This window comes from Haemaphysalis longicornis, unplaced genomic scaffold (assembly GCF_048455015.1).
Source record: "Haemaphysalis longicornis isolate Haplotype H1 unplaced genomic scaffold, Haemaphysalis longicornis Haplotype H1 scaffold_5, whole genome shotgun sequence".
Classification (NCBI taxonomy): domain Eukaryota; kingdom Metazoa; phylum Arthropoda; class Arachnida; order Ixodida; family Ixodidae; genus Haemaphysalis; species Haemaphysalis longicornis.
Window position 1 is genome coordinate 99432424 of NW_027526385.1, and position 25492 is coordinate 99457915.

A 25492-nucleotide genomic window follows, 5' to 3' on the forward strand; every position below is an offset into this window, starting at 1 on the left:
ATGATGTGCATTGCGTATGTATTCTCCATGACTACCAAGATACGCAATCTCTTCTCAACCCAGAGAGGGGATGATTGTGTTAGTCAGGTATCTGTTGCTTTACACGACAAAGAGATTGCGTATCTTGGTAGTCATTGAGTTGTACACCCTGTGGCAGTTGTGCTGTAGGTGTTTGGTTTTGCACTTGTGGGTTTTTATGGTTGTTTGTGGTTTTTGGGTTGTTGCCATCTGATTATAGGAGACGCATGCGTGGTCCGATGACTGGGAGGGTATATGTTCTTCGTCTTTTCTGATTAAACTTTAGTTGTGAGTAAGCGCTCATCCTATGTTCGCTTTCTTCGTCTCGCGTTTTTTCTGTATTGCGCTTTCTGAAGGTTTCAAAATGAAAAAAAAAAAACATAGGTACAATTAAGACTTGTGTCATTCCCCCGCACCTCTTCCGGATCTCACAAATCTACCACTGTCCTCGCGAAGTCAGGAAAGGCAGTTGTAATCACGACGACTGTGCGCCATGGCGTAGGTAAGCGCACTGGCAAAAGCTTGATGTTCGACATGCGTGAAAAGGATCTAAAGGCGAACAAGACGCTGACACAGGAAGGAAGAAGCAGGACAGACAAGGCAGGACAGACCACTGGTATATCCTGCTCGTTTCTTCATGGGTCCGCGTTTTTTTGTGCATTTAAGCTCTTTTCATTCATAGCATAACACACGCAGAGACTACGGTTTGGCTAGCAGCCGGTAATATGGTCTACGATAACCTTTCACAACAAGTCAGCACGCGCAGGCGCTGGTTTGATTTTTCCGCTCCGCACTTTATTCGCATGCGCACTGCGTTAGAAGCGCAGCCTAGAAAGTTGGTCGGACAAGTCGTCGTATTCCTCATCTCGCCTCCTGGTGGCCTCGGGGTTCTTGAGGATTTTAACGTATAGAGCGTCGCGCTGCACGTGGCGATAGGTGCGGCTCGTCTCGGACTCCCGCCTTTCATAGAAGTCCTCGCGGACCCTCACTATCCTTGCCTTCTCCAGCTGAGGTCTGCAGTTCCTGAAGTCGTACATGTCGATGTGCCGGGCCAGGTTCGAATCCTTGCTCATGCTCCTGGCATGCTCCTTAATCCTCTCGGTGGCGCAACGGCTCGTTTCGCCCACGTACATGTCTCCGCGGGTCATAGGGAACTCGTAGACAGCGGGCGGAAGGCACTTTTTCACTCCCGGTGACCTGCGGTAAACAGAGTGAGCAGAAAAGAAAAACCGGTTGATTCCTGTGTCATAGGAATCGGTAGAACACGAAAGTGAAATCTGCAGCTGAGCATTGTTTGCGGGTCGGATGCTGTCTGGTGGGTGTGATTGGCGAGCGACGTCGTGCTGGCGGGTCACCTCGGAAAAGGTATGACGTCAGTGAAATCTTGGTGTATCCCGGCATGAAACACTTTCGTTTTCAAATATAAAACCCGACAACGAACAACCTTTAGTATAACACACTCTTCAGTACTAAAGGCTGCTTCCCCGCAAGAAGAGCCTGTGTGCAGAAGTGAACCCTTTATATACCGCTTGTTGCGTTGTACTGGCGTCATTTCCGTGATGAATATGACGTCAGTGAAATCTTGTTTTATCTTGGAATAAAACACTTTCGTGTTAAAAAATCAACGGAAGATCCCTAGATGATAGTTAACGGGGCCATGAATACAGAACACGAGTTTGGTTCATTGGAAAGACCGCTTCGTTCACTCCAACATTGACGCCAATTTATTCGCGAAATTGGAATATATAAAGAAATCATGCGAGGCATTGGCGACTCCCTAGTCGCTTTCCGGCAACTTTTGTATGACGTCACAGAACTCTGTGCAATTTGGCGGCAGCCGACTAAGCCACCGACAAGAAACAAGGCTGGAAGATTGTAGTGGGGCCTCAAGTTCCATGCGATCGCATCATTTGAATGCTAACGTGCAGTTGAGACACTGATGACGATGTTTTTAGTGCTGGCTCGTATGACGTTTTTTTCGGTTAAATAAAGTCTTTCTTGACGAAATGAAGCAGACTGAGGTGCTGAGTCCTAGTTCTTTCAAATTAAACAAAGTTGTGCTTTTATGTCATGGTCCCTTTAATAATGCATGAGCATCGATCTCATCCCTCTATTTCGCCAACTTGATGCACCAGATGCCGTGCTCCGGCTTCAGAAGCGCGTAAGGGGGTAGAGAAGTTATTATAACCACATATCAGGGCGCAGCGAGTAGTGATAACAGCGCTGCCCTAAGAACAGAAAATTATCGAATCAATTTTCATGTAACATGGTCATGCGACACACTCCACAGAAATGTTTCGGGCGGGCAACAAGCTACTACAAATCAAGTCACACGAAGTTCACCAGCGTTCAAAGAAACAGTTCATAAAATATACTGAACTCAGTACGGCACTAGAGAAACGCTCAGGATGTTGCTCCTGACCACTATAAAGCGTGTAGACCAACGCAAAAGGAAGGCTTCTTCCCCTAGAGTTGCCAGCTCATGCTCCAAATGGCTCATGAGAATCTACCGGACACGCCACAGCAGTGGGTACATTGCCCGTTGCGGCCGGGCTCGAAGACATGCAGCACCACGATTTCTCCACAAAACGAAAGCACCAGCGCACATCAGAAAATTCACCAACACATCATTTGAACGAGTGTTCATTCGAAGTTTGAGTCCGAACATCCTGCTTAATACAGTCCAAAACGTTTCCGCTACACAACTGTGAAACAAGGCATGTTCTGATGTTTCAGTGTGGCCGCCGCCGCCACGACCGCCGCCGAATCCAAAGGGATTCCGGCCGATGGTTAGGGGTGAACGGGGGCTAGGCTAATGCCCTCTCCCTCGTCATTTTAGACGGGTGCAAATAAAAGTTAATTCTCTCTCTCTCTCTTCCCCGGTTCAGTCGAGCTCCAGACAGCGCACCGTACTGCTGAAATAGTCGCATAAACGCTTGGTAGCTATCCTCGTCCCGAATGAACAGGGACACGTCGTCCGCATACGGACGACGTGTCCGTATGCGGACACGTGGCCCATGCTTGGCAACGGAACTTGGCCCATGCTTGGCAACGGAAAGCCGCGGATGGCAGTGCTTGCATCAACACGACGGAGCAGTGGGTCACGACAAATGACAAAAAGCAAAGGTGACAAGGGCCAGCCCTGCCTTATCCCACGGGTGACAGAGAACGGACTGCTTAAAAGCCCGTTGACAAAGATTCGAACGCTCACGTCAGAGTACAACAGCTCGAGCTTAGCTACAAAGTCTGGCGGAAAGCTATAGTGGCGCAAAACGCCCAGCAAGTATCGGTGTTCCACTCTGTCGAAAGCTTTCGCTTGATCGAGAGAGATGAAGCACCGAGAAGCGCCAATCTTTGTCGCGTAACTGAACAAATCGCGCGTCAATGCCAGGGACGAGAAAATTGAGTGACCTGGCACGCTGCACGTTTGCGCGTGGCTTATGATATCGGGCAAAACGGTACTGGTATGTCTGGCCAAAATGGATGCTGCAATCTTGTAGTCAGTGTTCAGTAGTGTACTTGGTCGATACGTCTGGGGCTGCGTAGGATCCCCGCCTGGTTTTGCGATCAAGATGACGCGGCCTTCACGGAAAGAGTTAGGTCGCACTCCGCGCTGAAGAAAGCCGTTCACCATTTCGAGGAGTGCACCCCGAATAGGCGTTTCTCGCACGCCTTCCGCACACTGTGGCGAGCGTGCTTTGCGTTCTAATCGCCTGAGAGGCCACGTTTGTTCGCTTCGACAGCGGTATTGATGGTAGGGTTTATAGTTGTCAATATTGTTGAGCAAAAAAACATTAAGCACATCTGAGGCAAGCCATCAATACATCAGTGATCTTTGCATTGACCTCTTAATTAAAAATTTATGTCTGCTTGATTTTTGCTACAGCAAATAACAAAATGCCGTAACTTTCTAAAGAAAGCTGAGAGAAGCGGAAAGCTAAAAGTGCGTCCGTCCAACCTTCACTGAAAGCACCTCCAATGGATCGCCAAACCTTTAAAGAACGAAATCGCAAACTAAGAACGAACCCATGCGACAATTTCTCGCGCACTAAGACAGCGCATCTACTAACGATGTAAATGTATTCCGATACGTTGTTTATGAGACAAAGGTATACTATTGTGTGCCTTCTTCGTGACCGATGCGTGTATTGTCTTCTCTAGAACCGTTTCCTTTTTGCGATTTTCAAGTAACCGTTTTGACACAATGGAAACCTGGCTTCACACACACGCCGCCTGTGAAGAGATCTTATCAGAGCTTCTAGGTCGACCAACCAGTCTATGGGAAAGTGCATTCGATTTTTACAGAACTCCATCGGTCCCGCTAAAGCGCGAGACAGATGCACGATGGCGCCGTCGGACGCAATGCACGACTGGTGGGAAATATGGCTGCCACGATTAGTCGTACGCGTGAATTTGAGACACATGGTCCGACGTGTGCGTGCGATGCGTCGTCGGCGTCGCTCCGGCCACTGTTTTCTGTTCATGGTTGCCTCCGTGTTTAGGCGCATTCCGGCCGATTTAGATATGTGAACTCCGAGCAGGAAAAAAAAACACTAATCAACTTGAAGTAAAAATGAATAGTGCTATTACGTCATACACAGCATTTCATATGTTCAGTAAAGCGGTGTTGGGGCTTAGCAGCGACGATTCAGCTCGTCTATACTGTTGGTACCGCTGGAAATATGTGTCAACCAGGTTTCTGTATTGTCGGCGGAGTGCGCGCGGGTCGGCAGCCTCGGCGGAGAGCTTCTCCCCACAGAATACTAGGAAGTGATACTAGCGCCTCGGTGATTTGTAAGAGGCTTTCACAGTGGCATCATTGTGACGGGTTCTCATTGTCTCCGGCCACACGACGGTCGCAACGAACGTACGTTTGCATGTGACTCGCCAGTCGGACGTCGCTGTGAAGTGCGGCCTTTAAACCAAAGCGGCAACCACATGCAGCGTTTTGCTCGCGTCTGGCGGCCGTCGGCGTATCCTGGCGGGGGCGCGAAAAACGTTGCAAGGCAAAATTAACTCAACCACCGTCTGCAAGGTAGGTTTGTTAGCTAAAAACCGTGTGATTGGTCAAATTGGCTCATTATTTTCTTGAATTTGGTCCCCTCCGTCGTCCGTTTCACGTTGCCACTCGGAGACGCCGACGGCCGCCAGACGCGAGCAACGCTCCATGTGGTTGCCGCTTAAGGGGCAGTGCCATGATATCACCAAATATGGCCTTAATGAATTAACCTGTGACGCTGAACGCTTTTGAAGGCGGGGAACCAAAGGGTGATTCCATGCTGCGTAATCAGGCACAGGTAATGGCGGCGGACCTCCCGCACTCGCAAATCATTCACTGGTGGCTCTCTTGCTTGCGCGAAAGCCATATTTCACGACGTCGGCCTGGGTACTCCGGAGGCAGACACGGAGATCTCTGGTTACGAATGCTTGCAGTCGCTGCTCTTGGCGATTTGACAGACCACGAAAAACAGGTACAAAATATGTTACGGCCAGACGGACAAGTGCAGCGTGCAGTCGAAGCATAGAATCGGATTAATAACCCCACCGGGTGCCTGCGAGGTGACTCAAAACGTAAACTACGTACACGTGATGTCCTTTCCTGCAAATCATCACCATTTCGGCACCGTGTGAGTGGTGTGTAAATGTATACGCCAAGGAACTTGTGAACTTTTTATCCAGGGATCTGCTGGTCGTCCATGGTGAGCCGTAATCCACGCAGGTTCCTTTGTGTGAAAGCAAGAATGGCTGATTTTGCTGCAGAGACATCCATTCGATCGCGCACGTAGAAACTTTTCGATGCTGTCAATGCCGACTTGGTGGTCAGCTTGAATCGACAGGAAACAAGCGCCGCTGCGCCAAATGCAAATGTCATTAGTGTAGATGCAGCTGCGGGGAAAGCAAGCCTGGCAACTTAGCCATTACAACATTAAACAACAGTGGACTTAGCACGCTTCCCTGAGGAACACCTTGTTCCACTGCATGCTGTTGGCTATCTCCTTGACTGGTGCACATATACACTCTTTTGTTCTTCAAGAAGTTATCGATCCATCGAAGAATCTTGCTACGAATTCCCGTTTTGACAATGCCTTCAAGAATACGTAAATGGCTTGAAGTGTCCAATGATCGACTAATATCGCTTCTCGACCTTTTCGCTAAGATCAAAGTGTAAAATACAACTGTTCAGCTTCAAAGAACTAGCCTTTGGTAACTCACTCGGCGCCATTCCATCCATGAAATACGTTTTAAAACAGAAAATGCACGAAGTATTTTTACAAGATTTCAGATTTTGCGCTTTAGTACCGTAATAAGGGAAGGCGTGACGTATTACGGACCAGCATTAAAAGTAGGCTTACCAAAGTGCGTTCACTGCCCGTAAGTGCGAGCTACAAGAGCTAGTTTTTTCAAATGGAACGACGCTGTATTTTGTCATCATGGTCCCTTTGAAAGCCCTCCCTAATGGAATGCATAAAAGCAAACGCGGGAAAATGAAGGGCCGTGGTTTGGCATCTGTGGCCGTACCTGTAGTTTGTGGGGCATGCAAACGATTGCTTCGAAGAGCGCCCGGATCGACAGCTTCTTTGTGGGTCCCAGTAGGCCATTTATCCGTGATGCGGTGTGAGCCTCAGCTTCACTCCAAACACGATGCTCTGCAAAAGAAACAAAAAAGGTGGCTTCTGATTTTTGATAAGCTACGAGCACTTTCTAAATGACAAACTGCGATACATTGATGGCTCTGAGTGAATTTTTATCCATGAGTAAGTACATTGCAAAAAAAAATTTCTACGACTCTAAAAAGATGTGAAAGATATCAAAGAAGAAGATACAAAAGCCTTTTCCTTAATACAAAGATGGTGGGAACCAGGGGTGGAACAGGGTCCATGAGTTTGGGAGCAGTCCTGGGAGCAGGCAAAAGTGCCTTTTGTAGCAGGTGTCTTGACGACGCAGTTGTCTTGAAGGAGAAACAAGTTTATTGGAGCGAACTATTGCTCCCCTAACAACTCAAAAGAATACAGAGGCGGCGAAGCAGCGGTCAACAAAGTGACTACCACAGGCGAGTGTCGTCGTATGAATGCCGCGGCGTATGCTCTGCAGGCTTTTATCTTTCGGCGCAAGTGTTTCTGGAAACGTCGATTCACATCCAGAACATTGTAGATCGCAGAAGATTATTCTGGGCTAGTGACGTTAGGGCGAAACAGTCTGCTTATCTGAATGTGATAGCCCGTGCGGCATAAAAGTAAAGAATGTAAGACGCGCTTCGTTTGGAACGCAGATAACACAGCGGAGTCCAAACCCACACACGATCCCCAGGGTGGCACTCGGCGTCTAGGAGTCGGAGGTTGTACCGCCCGACATCTACCAGCTGCTGGTCCGTTGTACGAACTCAAGCCAGCTGGCGGGCCTCCTCCGCACGCTGAAGGTATCCTTTGACGTCGGCGTTGAGGTCGTCGTCTTGTATACGTGCGGAAGCATAGCGTCGAGCATCGTAGTCGGCCGTCTTCCGTAGACAAGCTCGGACGACGCCATCTGCGTAGTTTCCTGGATAGCCGTGTTGTACGCAAAGGTGACGTATGGTAGCACTTCGTCTCAAGTTTTATGTTCAACGTCGACGTACACTGACAGCATATGTGCGATTGTCTTGTTCAGGCGTCCCGTTAGTCCGTTCGTTTGGGGGTGGTACGCCGTCGTTCTTCGGTGATCCGTGTTGCTGTAGCGTAATATCCCTTGCATCAGCTCCGCAGTAAAGGCCGTTCCGCGGTGCGTGATTAGGACTTCCGGGGCTACATGTCGCAGCACAACTTGGCTTATGAAGAACTTTGCGACTTCTTGTGCAGTCCCGCTCGGAAGTACGGCGGTCTCTGCGTAGCGCGTCATGTAGTCAGTCGCTACGACAATCCACTTGTTCTCGGATCGGGATGTAGGGGACGGGCCCATCAGAAGGTCCATTCCAATCTGTTGTAAGGGCCTAGATGGGACGCCGATCGGTTGCAGAAGTCCGTCGGGTCTCGTCGGTGGCGTTTTAAATGCAGAGCATTTCTTAGTCTCGCCTCTTCCTGCATCGGACGGCGTCAACAGCTCCGCGTCCGCAGCAGGTGCGCCTCTCCTCCTTCCTCCTCTCTCTGAAGAGCAGCTGGCGCGCGCTTGTGTCGTAGTCAGCCCGTTCGCTCCGTCGCAGTCTCGGCGTAACAGGAATGTGATAGCAGCGCGGTGGTGCGTGGAAGGGTGCGCGCTGCTTGCGCATGCGCGCTCTCGCCCCCGTACTGCTCTCCCTCTACTGTGCGCGCTGCAAATATTAAGCGGCTAGCGGTCGCTCGTGCTTCCGTCACTGCGTTGCTCCTTCCTTCCTTGGTTGACGCTCGCTCCACCCTAACGCGACTTTACTCTCCTCTCTCTACCCCGAACCAACACCAACGCAACTACGACCCAACTACTCATGTAACGCGACTTTGCGCGGCGTTAACGACCCCTAATGCTCTGCATTTACTCGTGGTCCCCTCGCGGGAAGGCGCGGGAATTTTTTCTTCGCTGGCAGTCACGGCAGCTCCGGACGTAGTGGGTGACGTCGGATGCAAGGTGGGGCCAGTAGTACTTCGCCTTGATTTTCCCAATTGTGCGAGCTGTGCGGAGATGTCCGTGTGGTGATATGCCAAAAATCAAAACGAAACTACAAAAGGACTGAACCAGCACAAGCTGTCGCCGCATTCTGATCAACAAGCACAGAAATCATCGTCATTGTGGATAGCGCTGAAGGGACCGGGAAAAAGGCAAGAGGAGAACAAGGAGGAAGAAGTAGTGGGCTCGCAGGATGGATTGCCTGGCGGAATTGATGTTCCAGACGAGTCCGAGGGTTCCGGAAGCCTGTCGTTAGGACGGCGGAGACCCCGGTGTTCTGCGACCGTTGGTAAAGAACGTCCAGACACCACGTCGCCACTGGCAACGCCATGCCGTGGCCCTGCCTCCAGTGCGCCTGTTCTGACGATACCACAGCATCTTCGCTGCTTGGCCCTCGCATCTTCAGCAGCTGCGCCTTAACCCGGCTGCCACTTCTGAATACGTCTGCGTCGCTCGCGCCTTCAAGCTCCGCAACGACGTCTCTGTGCATCGGCCACGTGAGACTCTCTCTAGTGACGAGAACCTTGCATCCTACTTTTGTGTGGGGACTATGTCCTCTTTACGCTAGTTTAATGCCGTCGAACTGTAGGTTGTAACTTTTGTTAAGTATACGTCTCCTGGTTAGCGTTTGCCCTTGCCCTACCTCGCCATCCCTTATAGATGTTCGTTTTCCTCGTTCACCGAAACCGCGTCGCATCTTCTTGCTCCTGGCATCTACATCCGCGTCATGAGTTCCCCCTAACCTGATCATCACAGTCTGGAAGACTCGTCGTCGTAGTACACTTCCAAAACTTCGTCACGAAGATCTGCCGGGGTCACAAGAAGATAATTTGCTCTCGTTCCGGGGCTGAAATTCTTCTTCACGAGGACGGAGTTTTTCAGGCTGAATGCAGGTAAGTTGCGTTTGAAGGCCCAGGGCACGGCGACGTTGCATCCTTGGAGGTAGTCGATCATGACGCGTAGATCGGGGTCGGCACTCTGCTGGGCGGCCAGGTCGCTCTCAGTCACGACTCCGAAGAACGCGCTGTCTTCATCGGAGTCTCGTGGTGGGGGGTCGACGGGGGCACGCGACAGGCAGTCGGCGTCGGAGTGTTTCCTACCGGATTTTTAGACTACTGAAACGTCGAATTCTTGCAGGCGCAAGCTCCACCTACCAAGACGGCCAGAGGGGTCCTTCAAATTGGCGAGCCAACACAGCGCATGGTGGTCTGTCACAACCTTGAATGGTCTTCCATACACGTATGGGCGAAATTTTGAAATGGCCCATATAATCGCGAGGCACTCTTTCTCATAGGCTGAGTGGTTTCTTTCTTCCTTGGACAGACCACGGCTGGCATAGGCGATTTCTTTCTCGCACCCGCTTTGCTTTTGTACGAGGGCGGCCCCCAAGCATATATCACTGGCGTCCGTGTGCATCTTCGTCGAAATGCGCGAGCACAGGCGGGCTTGACAGGCATTGTTGCAGCTCGCAGAAGGCAGTTTCTTGGGCATTTTCTAAGCTGAAAGGGGTGCTATCTTTTGTCAAGCGGGTGAGTGGCTCTGCAATGCGGGCGAAGTTTGCGACGAAGCGCCTGTAGTATGCGCATAGTCCGAGAAATCTCCGCACGCCCTTCTCATCTTTCGGTCTTGGAAAGTTCGCTATGGCGGAAGTTTTCGCCGGATCAGGCCGGACTCCCGCGGCGTTGACAACATGGCCCAAAAACTTGAGTTCCTCGTGCGCGAAGCGCCACTTTTCAGGCTTCAGCGTTAACCCCGACGTACGGATGGCCTCGAGAACAGACTGCAACCTTGCAAGGTCTTCGTCGAAAGTCCAGGAGAATACCACAACATCGTTGAGGTATACGAGGCAGGTGTGCCACTTCAGCCCAGCTAGCACTGTGTCCATGACTCGTTGAAACGTTGCTGGCGCCGTGCACAACCCGAACGGCATCACCTTGAACTCGTATAGGCCGTCCGGGGTTATAAATGCAGTCTTCTCTCGGTCTCTCTCGTCCACTTCAATTTGCCAGTAGCCGGTCTTCAGATCCATCGATGAGAAGTACTTCGCGTGGCAGAGGTGGTCTAGGGCGTCGTCGATTCGGGGGAGGGGGTACACGTCCTTTTTGGTGATTTTGTTCAGTCGCCTGTACTCAACGCAAAACCTTAATGTGCCGTCTTTTTTCTTCACGAGTACGACCGGGGCAGCCCAGGGGCTTTTCGACGGCTGTATAATGTCGTCGCTGAGCATGTCGCCGACTTGAGTCCGGATGGCTTTCCGCTCGTGTGAAGAGACGCGGTACGGTGACTGTCGGTTAGGTCGGGCTCCATCTTCGGTTATTATTCGGTGCTTCGCCAGAGGTGCCTGACGTAGTTTTGACTTCGACGAAAAATACTCTCTGTAGCGAGCAGCAAATCCAATAATTTCTTCCGTTCTTCTTGCGGTAACGCTGGATTCACGTCAAAGGGATTTGGAAGCTTGAAGGTCGCTTCGGGTGCGCGTTCAAAGTCGGCAACCGCGATCACGTCACTTGCGTCTTGCGTTTCTTCGAGGTACGCAATTGCAGCGCCCCTGTTTAAATGCTAGTATTCCTCACTGAAATTAGTGACCAAAACTTGGGATTGGCGTTGCGTGAAGCGCGCAATGCCTCTTGCAACGGAGACACCGCGGTCGAGAAGCAACCTTTGGTCACTCTCCACGATAGCGTCGACGTCAGGAACAGCATTTTCACAGTAGACGGTGATCATCAAGCTTGCGCGGGGTGGCAGTGTGACATGGTCATCGGCGATCCTTAAAGCAGCACGGTGTTCGGGGTTCGGCTCTGGCGTCGTGGAGTGATCGGAGGAAAAGTTATGGACTTGGTCTGTAGATCAATTATTGCACCGTTGTCCGTCAAAAAGTCCATTCCAAGAATTACGTCGCGGGAGCAGTTAGGCAAAATGACGAACGTCGCATGGTACGTTGTGCCGTCTATGGTGACGCGCGATGTGCACTTTCCACTTGGCGTCGCGAGGTGGCCTCCTGCTGTGTGAATGTGCGGACCGTCCCATCTGGTCATAACTTTCTTCAGCTTAGACGCAAAAGGTCCGCTCATGACCGAGTAGTCGGCGCCCCTGTCTATGAGGGCGACTACTTCAAAGCCGTCCATGGACAGCTGAACGTCGGACGCTGCCTTCTTCGAGTTCCGGGTGCGTCGTGGCGTCGTATCTCGGCTTCTGCGTGTTGACGGTCGGGCACTGTGCGTCGTGGTCTTCGTTGTATTCTCTTCGGCAGGTTAGGTCATGTCGGGTACACGTCGCGCCGTTTTGCAGTCGTCGTGGTCGGGAGTCACGTCAGGGTTAGATTGGGTCGTCGGGGTCGGGGCATGTCTTGGATCATGGTCTTCAGCGAGTCGCTGCGTCGTTGGAGGGTTTTCATTTTTCCGCCGTTGTGCAACTTTACACCTCCCGAAGTTGCTGCTTTTAATTTCCCCCGCGTGGGCTGGGCTCCACGTGAGAAGGCAGCAGTGCTGCGGCGGTTCGGTGACTGATACGGGTAGGGCGACGGTGAACGGTTGAAGCGGGCTGGTGCTCGGTTGGTGTTGGAGAGGTATTCTTCGATTTCAGCAGTGCACTGGCCGTATCGGGGGCGTGGGGCGTCGACGGAGAACCCTCGCAAACCGAGCCTCTTGTAGGGACAGCGACGGTAGATGTGGTCGGCCTCTCCGCAGTGGTAGCACAGCGGGCGATTATCGGGCGTTCGCCACACGTCGGTCTTCCTTGGCGTTTGGTATTGGTCTACAGGGCGTCGGGCGGGCGGCATTGAAAGGCGGTATGGCTCGGCCTCTTAACGACGGGTTGGAGCAGGGCGGTGTTGACGAAGAACTGCGGAGTAGGTCATCGCTTGGGGCTGACGCGGTGCTTCTGAAGGCGTAGAAGTCCCCAGCGCCTGTTGAAGCTCTTCTCGGATGACGTCAGTCAGGGAAGCCACTTGAGGTTGCGGCGTCGTTGGAAAAAGCTTCTGAAGCTCCTCCTTGACCACTGCTTGGATGGTCTCGCGCAATGTATCGGAGCTTACAGTTGCAGCACCGATTGTCTCCGAGAACAGTGCGTTGACAGGGCGGTCGTACTGCCTCGTTCGAATTTCTAGCGTCTTCTCCGTCGCGGCCGCCTCAGACGCTAATTCCGCCACTGTCTTCGGAGGGTTACGGACTAGACGAGCAAAAAGCTCTTGCTTCACTCCTCGCATTAGAAACCTGAGCTTCTTTTCTTCGGTTATTTCAGGGTCGGCACGGCGAAAAAGTCGCTTCATCTCCTCAACGAAAATCACGACCCCTTCGTTGGGGTGCTGCGTTCGAGTTTCAAGCAAAAGCGCAGCTCGCTCTTTTCTCACCACGGTAGTGAAGGTCTTAAAGAACTCCCTTTTGAATTGAGTCCAGTCGGTCAAAGAGCTCTCATAGTTCTCGAACCAAGTTCGAGCAGCATCTTCTAAGTAAAAGAAGACATGCCAGAAAGTTTCTTCGTCGTCCCACCTGTTGAAGATGCGGACGCGCTCCAGCTTCTCCAACCATTCTTCGGGGTCTTCAGCGGGGGCTCCTCGTAATGATGGCGGTTCTCGGGGCTGCTGCAGGATGATTGGCGACGTTGTTGCTTGCACCATGGTGTTGGTTGCAGCGTTCCTTCTCTTCGGCCCTTCTGGCAGAAGACCGAACGTGGGTAGCAATCCTTGCAGTCGGCGGCTTTCTCTGGTTGGACTGGCTTGGCGGCTTCTAGATGTCGTAGAGAGCATAAAGGCTTAGTACCCAGCACCTACACCAGATGTCACGTAGCCAAGGACGACGCAGTTGTCTTGAAGGAGAAAAGTTTATTGGAGCGAACTTGTGCTCCCCTAACAACTCAAAAGAATACAGAGGCGGCGAAGCAACGGTCAACAAAGTGACTAGCACAGGCGAGTGTCGTCGAATGAATGCCGCGGCGTCTGCTCTGCAGGCTTTTATCATTCGGCGCAAGTGTTTCTGGAAACGTCGATTCACATCCAGAACATTGTAGATCACAGAAGATTATTCTGGGCTAGTGACGTCAGGGCGAAACAGTCTGCTTATCTGAATGTGATAGCCCGTGGGGCATGAAAGTAAAGAATGTAAGATGCGCTTCCTTTGAAACGCAGATAACACAGCCGGGCGTGGCCCGGCAGTAAAAACAAACAATAAATAAACAAACCCAAACAAACCCATACATGGTATATATATATATATATATATATATATATATATATATATATATATATATATATATATATATATATATATATATATATATATATATATATATATATATATATATATATATATATATATAGGACAGAAAATAAGGGTTGGCAGTCAAGAAAACCTCGGAAAGCAAAGGGGAGGTTGTGGTGGGTCATAGAAAGAGATGAAGACTTTTTTTTCTAAATTCCTCTAAATTCTTGGGGGCCACAAACGCTCGGTTCTTCTATTTCTGTCTATATCTATGTCTGTATGTATGCATGTATGTATGTATGTATGTATGTATGTATGTATGTATGTATGCATGTATGTATTTATATATATATATATACGTACATTGTATGTATGTATGCATATATATATATATATATATATATATATATATATATATATATATACATACATACATCCATACATACATACATACATACATACATACATACATGCATACATACATACATAGATATAGACAGAAATAGAAGAACCGAGCGTTTGTGGCCCCCAAGAATTTATAGGAACCCAAACGCAACACGCGCGTGCACGACGGGAGGGCCTTAATCTCAAACAGCTCGCAGCCGGCTTCAGATGCATGTAATTGGATGTTGGGAACTTTGGGCTTGGCGTCGCAGCAGATATTTCATCGCCGTTAGAGTTGCGAGTGACAGTCCCTAACAGAACGTTTCACCACGCTGGGAACTCTGTAAGCGTGGTGATTTCCGTTGAAGCGATTGACGATCAAAATACCTGCACGGCATCGGCCGATTTTGCGCGCAAGCATAGCCATCCTTCGGCCGCTCGCCGCACCGTGCGTGAACGGGCCGGCGCTGCCGGGACCGACCTCCGCGGCCTGTCGGCGTAAATCGCGGCAAATATTTGAGCATCTCTTTGAAAACCACAGCTTATAACACTACCTATCAGAATTTTTAATCACACTAACATCTACTTTCAACAATCTGGAACTTCTTTTCCACGACTTGTGTGATTTTAAAAAGCGGCGACAAGTTGTTGCTGCCGCGACCTGAGTCGGTTCGAGCCGCACCGTCGGCCGTGCCGGCAGGCACGGCGGGTGCGTGTGCTTCTGCGAGCAGTTAACGCTTAACGATTTCCTGCTTTATACATTTCTTGAAAACAAGGGAAATCTAGAAACTTCACTCGGCGATCGTCGTAGTCCACATTGTTGATCGGGGAAACAAGCCGCAGCTTACGCTTCGGTCGCATACATAATACACCACCACGCTCGTGGTGTTTGCGGATAGTCTACCGGAGTTGATACGGTTATAACCTCCCCACGAGGTCGAACTGCGCTTGACACACTGAGAATTAGCTTCAAACGAAGGAAATTAACACGAAAATACTTTTAGAACGCGCTTCCTAAGCGAAGTGCCACGCGCAGCAAGCCAACTACGCAGCAAGATAGGAACGGTGATCCTAGAAGTGACGTCAAAACGATCGCAGCGCTGGCCTCTCCAGTGGTGGGCCTCGCGGCCAACACCGCATGTGTGCAGTACAATCAGTATGTCATCGTACCACCTGACCCCCAGCCATCGTTCCGTGTGCTACATTGCGGAATCTTATAACAGATTATGCTGTTACCAATACGAAAGGGAAATATGACGCGCGGAGTATAAGATGGGACTTTTTCGGGTACACGCTCTTTAATTCGTCCACAGCAGTACTCCCCTCCGGCACGCGTTACGAGTAGCAGTAGAAGTAATGTAGCGAGTTGGGCAGTCAGTACAAGTGCACCTTCGAAAAAATTCCGCTATCTCCACGAAGTGAATGATGATGAGAGGGGCGAAGCAAAAAATTACGCCCACCTCCCCTCGCGGGAACCGTGGTGTGATGCGACGCTGAATGGGGTTCCATTGTGCGTTTCCGTTGGGTCGATTACTCGAATTGTGTGAGCTATAGTCGGGTAATGCGAGAGAAAGAGAGAGAGAGAGAGAGAGAGAGAGAAAGCAAGCGTAGCGCGGACGATCGTCGACTGAGAGACCGGCCGGAGTGCGGCACTCCGCGTATATGCGCAGCGCACCCGGAGGAGAGGAGATCGCGGGAGAGAGAGTACTGCACATGCGCGCAGCACGCAGCGCCGCCCACCGGCGGAGTGAAAGTGCGCTGCGCCACGCGCCCGCAGATGTTGAGAGAGAGAGTGTTCGCTATCGGAGAGAGCAGAGGGGGTGAGCGGAGGAGAGACGCAGCTCCGCGGACGCGGACGCCGACGCACGCAGGACAGGGCCGCAGGCAAGTGATGCTCCTCTCAGCGTCGCATCTAAAATTACGCCCACCTCCCCTCGCGGGAACCCTGGTGTGATGCGACGCTGAAGGGGGTTCCATTGTGCGTTTCCGTTGGGTCGATTACTCGAATTGCGTGAGCAATCGTCGGGTAATGCGAGAGAGAGAGAGCAAGCGTAGCGCGGACGACCGTCGACTGAGAGACCGGCCGGAGCGCGGCACTCCACTTATATGCGCAGCGCACCCGAAGGAGAGGAGACCGCGGAGAGAGAGGGCGCTGCACATGCGCACCGCGCGCTTGCGCCGTGCGCAGCGCCGTAAACCGGCGGAGTGAGAGTGCGCTGCGCCACGCGCACGCAGATGTTGGGCGAGAGTGTTCGCTATCGGAGAGAGCAGAGGAAGCGAGCGGAGGAGAGACGCAGCTGTGCGGACGCGGACAACGACGATGCAGGAAGGACAGGGCCGCCGGCAAGAGATGCTCCTCTCAGCGTCGCATCTAAAATTCTTATCGGCAAAGCCGTGAAACATTCACCCGCACATCATATAAAGACTCGACACGTCAAGCTTTCCACCACTCCGTTGACAAGCCCGTCGACGACGTCGATGTTTGTGGTGGTTATGCAGGGGTTGTTTTGGACGATGAGAATCTCCATGGGTAAGTTGGCGAATTCGGTGTGTGACATTTTAGCCACCTTGGCCGTCGCCTTCTGCAGAGCGTCTTGTGTCGTGTACCCCCGGTACGTGTCTTGAGCTCGCAGGCAACGAACGACATCCTCTTCTTCCTCTTCTCCTTGTTGGGTAGTAACGAACGCATTGAACGTTTTGTCTTCTTCGGCCAATCTTTGGTTGACGGGGGGATCCCCTAGGGGGATCCTGCCACAATCATCATTAATGTGCCGTGCCGTATACAGCAGCAACGAGGGACGGGACAGGGCCCGAGCAAGAGGAGCTTCGCCCCTAAACAAAAGCAGATCTGAAAGCGACAAAACTGCAGAACACGCAGAAAAGATTATCGCTGGGCGAATGGGACAGTGTGAGCTACCGGCCTGCCTTTCTGCTCGTGTCATCTGCTTTATGACTGTTTCTGTTTCCAACACAAGGTCGAGGGCTGCAGTTTCTTGCCAAGGGATTAAGTGCGCACCTTAAAGTTGTCCTGACACCAAATTTTGACAGCTAAAAAATGATATAATTGGCTTCAGTAGTTTGTACAGATGCCTCACAGAAATTTTTGCAGTGATCCGAGGCTGGAATCACATCTAAAATCGATTTAGATTGTCCAGGCCTCCAGCTTCCACAAATCGGCAGCACTAGCGAAATCGCTTTCGGTGTGACGAAACATCGGCCTGCCTGTCTGGCCGGTTCAGGGTGACGTCATATAGTCGTTTTCGGAGCCGGAAACGATATCCTGCGCTGTTGTTGTCGGTGGTATTCGTTTGGGCAGGAGACGTGGGCGTAGCTGTGTGAGCAATGCTTGTAAACGTTGCGTGTTCGACGTATTCGCTCTTCAGTTCGTGGCCGGCGGACGGTGTTCCCTTGCACTGGTGCCGAAAACTGCGCGGTGCCGGCACCGCGGCGACGCGGCGGTGCACATCGCCGAGCTCGCCCAAGTTGTGCTATGGCAAGCTCGCGGTATGCGAAGTACTGCTCGTGGAAGAGCTGTCCGAGCAAATGGACGACGACGACAAGATGCATTATTTTCCACGAGACGACATGGAGCGCTAAACGTGGACTGAGTGCGTGCGCGGCGGCGGCCGCAAGAACTGTCGCCCAAGCCAGCGGGCTCGGGGTTGCACGGGTCGCCTTGGGTGTTGGGAACTTTAGGCTTAGTATCGTGGCGGCTATTTGATCGCTGGTATCTGTACAACTGCAAATGACCATCCCTTACACAACTTTTCACCACACTAGCATCCACTTTTTCGCATATCGAGCTTTATTTTGGCAATAATTTCCGTTTCAGCGATCGGTGACCAAGACATCTGCCGCGGCCTGTTTTGATTTTAGCACGCAGGTGGCGCCATCTTTCGGCCGCTCGCCGCACCACGGTGCCGGCAGTGCTGGGTCGGAGCGCCGAACCTCCGCTTCCGGTCAGCGTAGGCTTACCATCGCGGCAAATATCTGAACGCCAATTTTAAATTCAGCGCTGATAACGTCAGATACACTTCTAGTAAATATAAATAGCCCAGAAAGTGAAGGAACACACAGTCGCCCAGATAACCGAATTGGTAAGGCATTCGAGATCCAATCGAAAGGCGTGGGTTCGGTCCCCACTCTGGGCGCGAGTTTTTCTTTCTTTCTTTCTTTCTTCCTTATATTAAAAAAAATCTTAACTTCTAACTGTACTAAAAAATAGAGCCTAACCACACCCCTATGCCACCTTTGGAGTTGTAGACTGCCGACCTATGTTTCTGTATTTCCTCAACGAGCCCCTCATTTCCTTACTATATTATTCTGCGAAAGCCTAGCGAGGGTCTCGGTTCTGGCAGCCTTGATGCCTAGGTAGCATAAGAGGGCTTCCCGCCAGTTACCCGCTCATGACAGGCTGTAGACGTTTGAGTCACGCCCCGGGGGTTGAAAAGAAGGTCCCCTTCTCCTTGTGTAGTCATAGTGCCGCTGGCTACCACCCTCAAGCGTCAGATACACTTCTAGTAAATATAAATAGCCCAGAAAGTGAAGGAGAACACAGTCGCACAGATAGCCGAATTGGTAAGGCATTCGAGATCCAATCGAAAGGCGTGGGTTCGGTCCCCACTCTGGGCGCGTGTTTTTCTTTCTTTCTTTCTTTCTTTCTTCCTTGTATTAAAAAAAATCCTAACTTCTAACTGTACAAAAAAATAGAGCCTAACCACACCCCTATGCCACCTTTGGCGTTGTAGACTGCCGACCTATGTTTCTGCATTTCCTCAACGAGCCCCTCATTTCCTTACTATATTATTCTGCGAAAGCCTAGCGAGGGTCTCGGTTCTGGCAGCCTTGATGCCTAGGTAGCATAAGAGGGCTTCCCGCCAGTTACCCGCTCATGACAGGCTGTAGACGTTTGAGTCACGCCCCGGGGGTTGAAAAGAAGGGCCCCCTTCTCCCCGTGTAGTCATAGTGGCGCTGGCTACCACCCTCAAGCGTCAGATACAGTTCTAGTAAATATAAATAGCTCAGAAAGTGAAGGAGAACGCAGTCGCCCAGATAGCCGAATATGTAAGGCATTCAAGATCCAATCGAAAGGCGTGGGTTCGGTCCCCACTCTGGGCGCGTGTTTTTCTTTCTTTCTTCCTTATATTAAAAAAAATCTTAACTTCTAACTGTACTAAAAAATAGAGCCTAACCACACCCCTCTGCCACCTTTGGCGTTGTACACTGCCGACCTATGTTTCTGTATTTCCTCAACGAGCCCCTCATTTCCTTACTATATTATTCTGCGAAAGCCTAGGGAGGGTCTCGGTTCTGGCAGCCTTGATGCCTAGGTAGCATAAGAGGGCTTCCCGCCAGTTACCCGCTTATGACAGGCTGTAGACGTTTGAGTCACGCCCCGGGGGTTGAAAAGAAGGTCCCCTTCTCCTCGTGTAGTCATAGTGGCGCTGGCTACCACCCTCAAGCGTCAGATACACTTCTAGTAAATGTAAATAGCCCAGAAAGTGAAGGAGAACACAGTCGCCCAGATAGCCGAATTGGTAAGGCATTCGAGATCCAATCGAAAGGCGTGGGTTTGGTCCCCACTCTGGGCGCGAGTTTTTCTTTCTTTCTTTCTTCCTTATATTAAAAAAATCTTAACTTCTAACTGTACTAAAAAATAGAGCCTAACCACACCCCTATGCCACCTTTGGCGTTGTAGACTGCCTACCTATGTTTCTGTATTTCCTCAACGAGCCCCTCATTTCCTTAATATATATATATATATATATATATATATATATATATATATATATATATATATATAATCTCCACCCGAGCTGCCATACGAAGTATAATAAGGAGATGTTCGAATACGCTGTAAAGAACGGAGGTAGCCTGACAGCAGTGAAGAGGCGTCTTGGCGTGGGGAAAACTCAGAAGCAAGGCAATGTCATCCCAACTAGGGATAAAATAGTCACAGTAGCCGAGGAGTTCTATAGGGATCTGTACAGTAGTCGGGACATCCGGGATAATGCCGAACGAGAAAGTAGTTCAGAGGAGATATATACATCGATCCCACCAGTAACGACAGAAGAAGTAAGGAAGGCTTTGAAAGAAATAAAAGGGGGAAAAGAACCTGGTGAAGATCAGATAAGAGCAGAGCTCTCGAAGGATGGCGGGCAAATTGTACTTGAAAAACTGGCAAACCTGTATACGCAATGCCTAATGACCGCGAGTGTACCGGAATCTTGGAAGAACGCGATCATCATCCTAATTCATTACAAGAAAGGTGACATGAAGGACTTGAAAAATTACAGGCCGATCAACTTACTTTCAGTCGTCTATAATGTACTTACCATGGTAATCGCTAACAGAATTTTTGCAACCTTAGATTTCAGTCAACCTAAAGAACAAGCAGGGTTCCGTAAAGGTTATTCAACAATGGACCATATTCACACGATCAATCAGGTGATAGAGAAGTGCGCTGAGTATACTGAACCCCTATATATAGCCTTGATAGATTATGAGAAAGCATTTGACTCGGTCGAAACCCTAGCAGTCATTCAGGCATCAGGAACCAGGGGGTAGATGAGCATTATGTAAGAATACTAGAGGATATCTACAGTAGGTCCACAGCTACCATCATCCTCCATAAGGAGAGCAGTAAAATACCTATAAGGAAAGGCGTCAAACAAGGAGACACAATCTCCAATGTTATTCCCATATGTCCACAAGAAGAATTCACAACGTTGGATTGGGAACAAGTGGGAGTAAGGGTTAATGGAGAATACCTCAGTAACCTCAGATTTGCTGATGACGTTGCCTTGCTAAGTAACTCGGGGGACGAATTGCAAAGCATGCTTTCCGCACTGGACGAACAGAGTAGAACCGTGGGCCTGAAAATAATATGCAGAAAACAAAAGTAATGATCAATAACCTCGGGACAGCACAGCAGTTTGGGATAGGGGGCGAGGTAGTGGAAGTGGTAAGCGAATATATCAACTTAGGCCAACTTGTGACCCTGGATCCCAACCATGAGGCAGAGATAATTAGAAGGTTCAGAATGGGGTGGAGTGCATACGGCAGAAATTCTCAGATAATGATTAGCAGCCTATTATTGTCGCTGAATGAGAAAGTGTATGACAGCTGCAGCTTACCGGTACTCACCTACGGGGCAGAAATTTGCAGGCTCACTAAGAAGGTTCAACTTAAATTTAGAACGACTCATCGGGCAATGGAGCGTAAAATGATAGGTATAACATTAAGGGATAAGAAGAGAGCGGAGTAGGTTAGGGAACAATCGCGTGTTACGGATATATTAGTAGAGATTAAGAAGAAGAAATGGACGTGGGCAGGGCATATAATGCGAAGGCAAGATAACTGTTGGTCATTAAGGGTAACAGAGTGGATCCCTAGAGAAAGCAAGCGGGGCAGAGGGCGGCAGAAAGTTAGATGGGCAGATGAGATCAAGAAGTTTGCGATGATAAATTGGTCACAGTTGGCACAGGACCAGGGTAATTGGAGAATAATGGGACAGGCCTTTGCCCTGCAGTGGGCGTAGGGGTGTAGTTAGGCTTTTGATGACGATGATATATATATATATATATATATATATATATATATATTCGGCGTATTCTCGAGGTCGTGGGTTCAGATCCCACCCGGCGGGCGTTTTTTCTCCAGTTTCTTTCCAAATTCTGCATGTGTTTCAATGACCTTCCGTATCCTCCCCTTTGCTTTCAGAGGCATTCTTGTTGACTGCCAACCTTTATTATATATATATATATATAAATATATATTTATATAAATATATATATATATATTTATATATATATATATATATATATATATATATATATATATATATATATATATATATATATATATATATATATATATATATATATATATATATATATATATATATATATATATATATATATATATATTCATATATCGTGAGTTCGGAGTAAAGCTGTATGGTTGTCTTTAAAACAGGCGCTGGAATGCACGCGAACACCGCGTGAGTAAGTAAGTTTGGCTAGGGGTGTACACAGAGTCAGGTGACAATTATCGCTGTAGTTGACTAAGGTTGCATAAGTGACTTTTCTTTGACTGCAGTAAGTGGGTATGTTTGTATCAGAAACTTAGAGGCAGTCGTGTTTTTATACGTCCACACAGAGCACGCAAACAGTTAAGATTTTGCAGACTAGAAAAGAAGCAAGTGCGTTGAGTGGCGTCGTTAGATGAGTACTTACATTGAGAAGAAGACGAATGTCACGCGGAAAAGGCGATAATGTTATTTGTGGAACGCCCGCTCTCCGTCGCCCCTGTGAAGCATTTGCCTCACGCGCGACGCTTCAAGGAACTCGTGATTGCACAACTCTTCGCAAGAATCGGCGCTGCAGCTGTATCGTATAGGTCGCGACCGATTATTTTCCCTTTTACACAATGGCTCGTTGGCACCGCTTGCCGCGACTTTTCTGCGCGTCGCGGTTCTGAACGTCGAATCTTAAACTATGCATATTCGCCACCGTTTTTCTCTTGGAAATCGAACGTCTAGCGCATAACTTTGCGGCATGTCTTGAAGTTTTGATCGCAGCCTTTCCGCTTGCGCTCCGCAAGGGCAGACTAACGTTTGTATGTATGTCAGTGAGATGTGCACGTTGTTTATTACCGTATTCTGTTATCCGCCAGTGATTCGCCCTTGTCTTAGCTTAGTGAACATATTGGTGTTACCAACCTTTTAAATGGGCCCTGAAGAGACAATGCAACTTTGTAAAATTAAAAAAAACAGCCTTTGGGAACTCACTCAGCTTCTTCCCAGCCCCAAAAGATGCTTTTCAGGACTCGGAGAATTCGTCAGGAAGAATTCTTCCAGAAGAATTCTTCTGGCGTGTCTGTGCTCCGAGATATCCGACTCTAAATTATAATTGTCCTCATGATTACTCATGGAAGAGGGTTAGGGTCGGCGCAAACCTCCTCCCTAATGTGATGCGACTATTGCGTGCGGCGTTTAGTCTCACATCGGAGCGGGGGCATTGGCAAAGATGATAACTGGCTTCCTTCCCCTCTCGGCTGGCTAAATCAAGAAATGACAGCGCGACAGCCGCGTCACATCAGGGAGGAACTGCGCCGATTCTTTTGCATGCGTAATCATGCGAACGACAATTATAACTGGAGTGAAATTTGTCGGAGCAAATAATTATTCCAACTAATATTATGTAGAAACACAACCGCCTGTAACATTTCCTTACAAACATACCCACTTAGGCAGTCAACAAAAAGTTAGTTATTCAGTTTTAGTTAATTGGGCTGCTGACACTGATAAATATCAACTCACTCTGTTGCCCCCCCCCCCCAATTCCGAGCCACATAACTTATTTGTTGCACAGATGATCTTCGAGTGCCTCGAAGTGCCTAGTTTTAAGAAAACCGTAAAGCTTAATTTTGAACACCTAGTATATCATGGTGTCGAATCGAAAAAAATGCCGGTTCGGTTACGGTTCGGGTAAGTTCATGTCGTTCCGGTTCAGTTCCGGTTCGAATAAATCAGGTGGCGAACCGGTTCGCGAACCGGTTCGGAAGCTTTGAAGCTCTTTGCGAACCGGTTCAAGGAGAATTATTATTAGCGGAGTGCGAAAAAAAAGTGTCGTGGTTTAAAACCATCACAAAAACCAAATACAATTTTCGGTCATCCAAATTCTGGTTTCTTTACCATGAAAGTGGTGCAATATTAAAGTCGATTAGGTCAGATAGTATAGATAACGTACGCCCCATTTTTTTTCAGCTCTTATGTCGGCATACGGAGCAAAAAATCAAAGCATCTTTCTTTAAAATAAATGGTTAAAACGAGAAGCTTTCTCGCGTTGAACCTGAGTCAAAGTCCAAAATCGAAACTGCACTTACAGTGAGAAGAAGACAAATGGCAAGCGGAAAAAGCGATAATGTTATCAATGGAACGCCCGCTCTCCGTCGCCGCGCGACGCTTCAAGGAATTTGGGATTTCACAATGGACCGCAATAAATGAGTCTCTGCAGCTGCGTCGGATAAAGGTCCCGACCGATCTTTTTTTTCCTTTGACAGTATGGCTCATTGTCTCCTTGTCGCGACCATTTTGCGCGTCGCAATTTTGAACGTCGAATCCTAAACTACGCATAGTTTAGGATTCAGATTGGTATTCGCCGCCGTTTCCTTCTTGGAGAGCGAACGTCTTGCGTATTACTTTGCGGAATGTATTGATGTTTCGATCGCAGCCTTTCCGATTGCGCCCCGCAAGGGCAGACTATCGTGTGTATGTACGTCAGTGAGATGCGCATATTGTTTAGTGCCGCGTACTCTGACATCCGCGAGTGATCCGCCCTTAGCTTACTAACAATTTAAAGGGGCTCTGAAGGGAAAATGCAACTTAGTAACAATTTTAAGAACTAGCCTTTGGTAACTCCACCCGAATTTAGTAATTTGGTAATTTGGTGATTCGACCTAACAAACACGAAGAGAGCGAAATATAAATATTGAGGAACTTGTGAATTTCGCGCTACGGGGATGTAATACGGATATGATTGACGTAATATATAGGCCCGCACTGAAGGCATAGTTATCTGCACATTACCAATCAAGTGATACATTCAAACGGAACTGAGGACCCACTGCAATATCGCCCAGGCATACTTGTTGGCGGCGGCATTAGTCGGCAGCTCTAAAACACAATCGAGGGACAGCAGACAGACAGACAGACAACCGGCAGACAAGCAGACAGACGCACATTCGGGCGCTTGGGTAGCCCAAGAAAGACTATCTTTAAAAGCGTATCAATAATGAAGCCAGCTCATATATGAAAGCGAGGCGCCGGGCTCGAGCACTTACATTCTGAAGGATGCCTAGTGCAAAAAGACGAGTGCTAAAAACGCCTTCACTTCTGCTCCGCTCCGAACGCTTCGGGGAGACTGGTCCCACCCTCGCGCACGACTTCTATGCGCAGCTGACGGCGTTGTCAGGGGTCTTTTAGTGCTCTCCGCGACTCGCGAAACGCCGACTGGCGGTGAGCGCGACCGCGGTCGGCGTTGCAAAGCGCGTCTGCGTGTCGTCTGCTTCTCGCATTTGTCGTCTGCTTCAGTAGGGTTCGCTCTCACTGCTGTTTCTTTGTTCTCGGTTGACTTTTGATGCTTGTCCGCACGAGGCTTTGCGTGTGCGTTACTTTTCATCATAATAAAAGACTTAAGGGGGGACGTGGCTTTCAAAATCAACTTTTTATTTCTTTGTGGATTTTGATGAAAATTGGCACAGCAACTGGAAATGCTTCCGTG

At 49.4% G+C, this 25492-nt stretch overlaps 1 protein-coding gene and 2 non-coding genes across 3 annotated transcripts; 2 read left to right on the top strand and 1 right to left on the bottom strand.

The window, feature by feature from the left end:
• Positions 1-791: 791 nt before the first annotated feature.
• Positions 792-25193, bottom strand: LOC144138618 (uncharacterized). Its single transcript, XM_077670997.1, has 3 exons — positions 25053-25193; positions 6538-6665; positions 792-1215 (listed from the first exon to the last, which is right to left on the bottom strand). The coding sequence occupies exons 2-3, from the start codon at positions 6615-6617 to the stop codon at positions 834-836; spliced, it is 462 nt and encodes a 153-aa protein (XP_077527123.1). The 5' UTR covers positions 6618-6665; positions 25053-25193; the 3' UTR covers positions 792-833.
• Positions 18768-18839, top strand: Trnag-ucc (transfer RNA glycine (anticodon UCC)). The gene has a single exon. It is a non-coding gene; the product is annotated as a tRNA-Gly (tRNA).
• On the top strand, positions 19727-19798 carry Trnag-ucc (transfer RNA glycine (anticodon UCC)). The gene has a single exon. It is a non-coding gene; the product is annotated as a tRNA-Gly (tRNA).
• Positions 25194-25492: the final 299 nt, after the last annotated feature.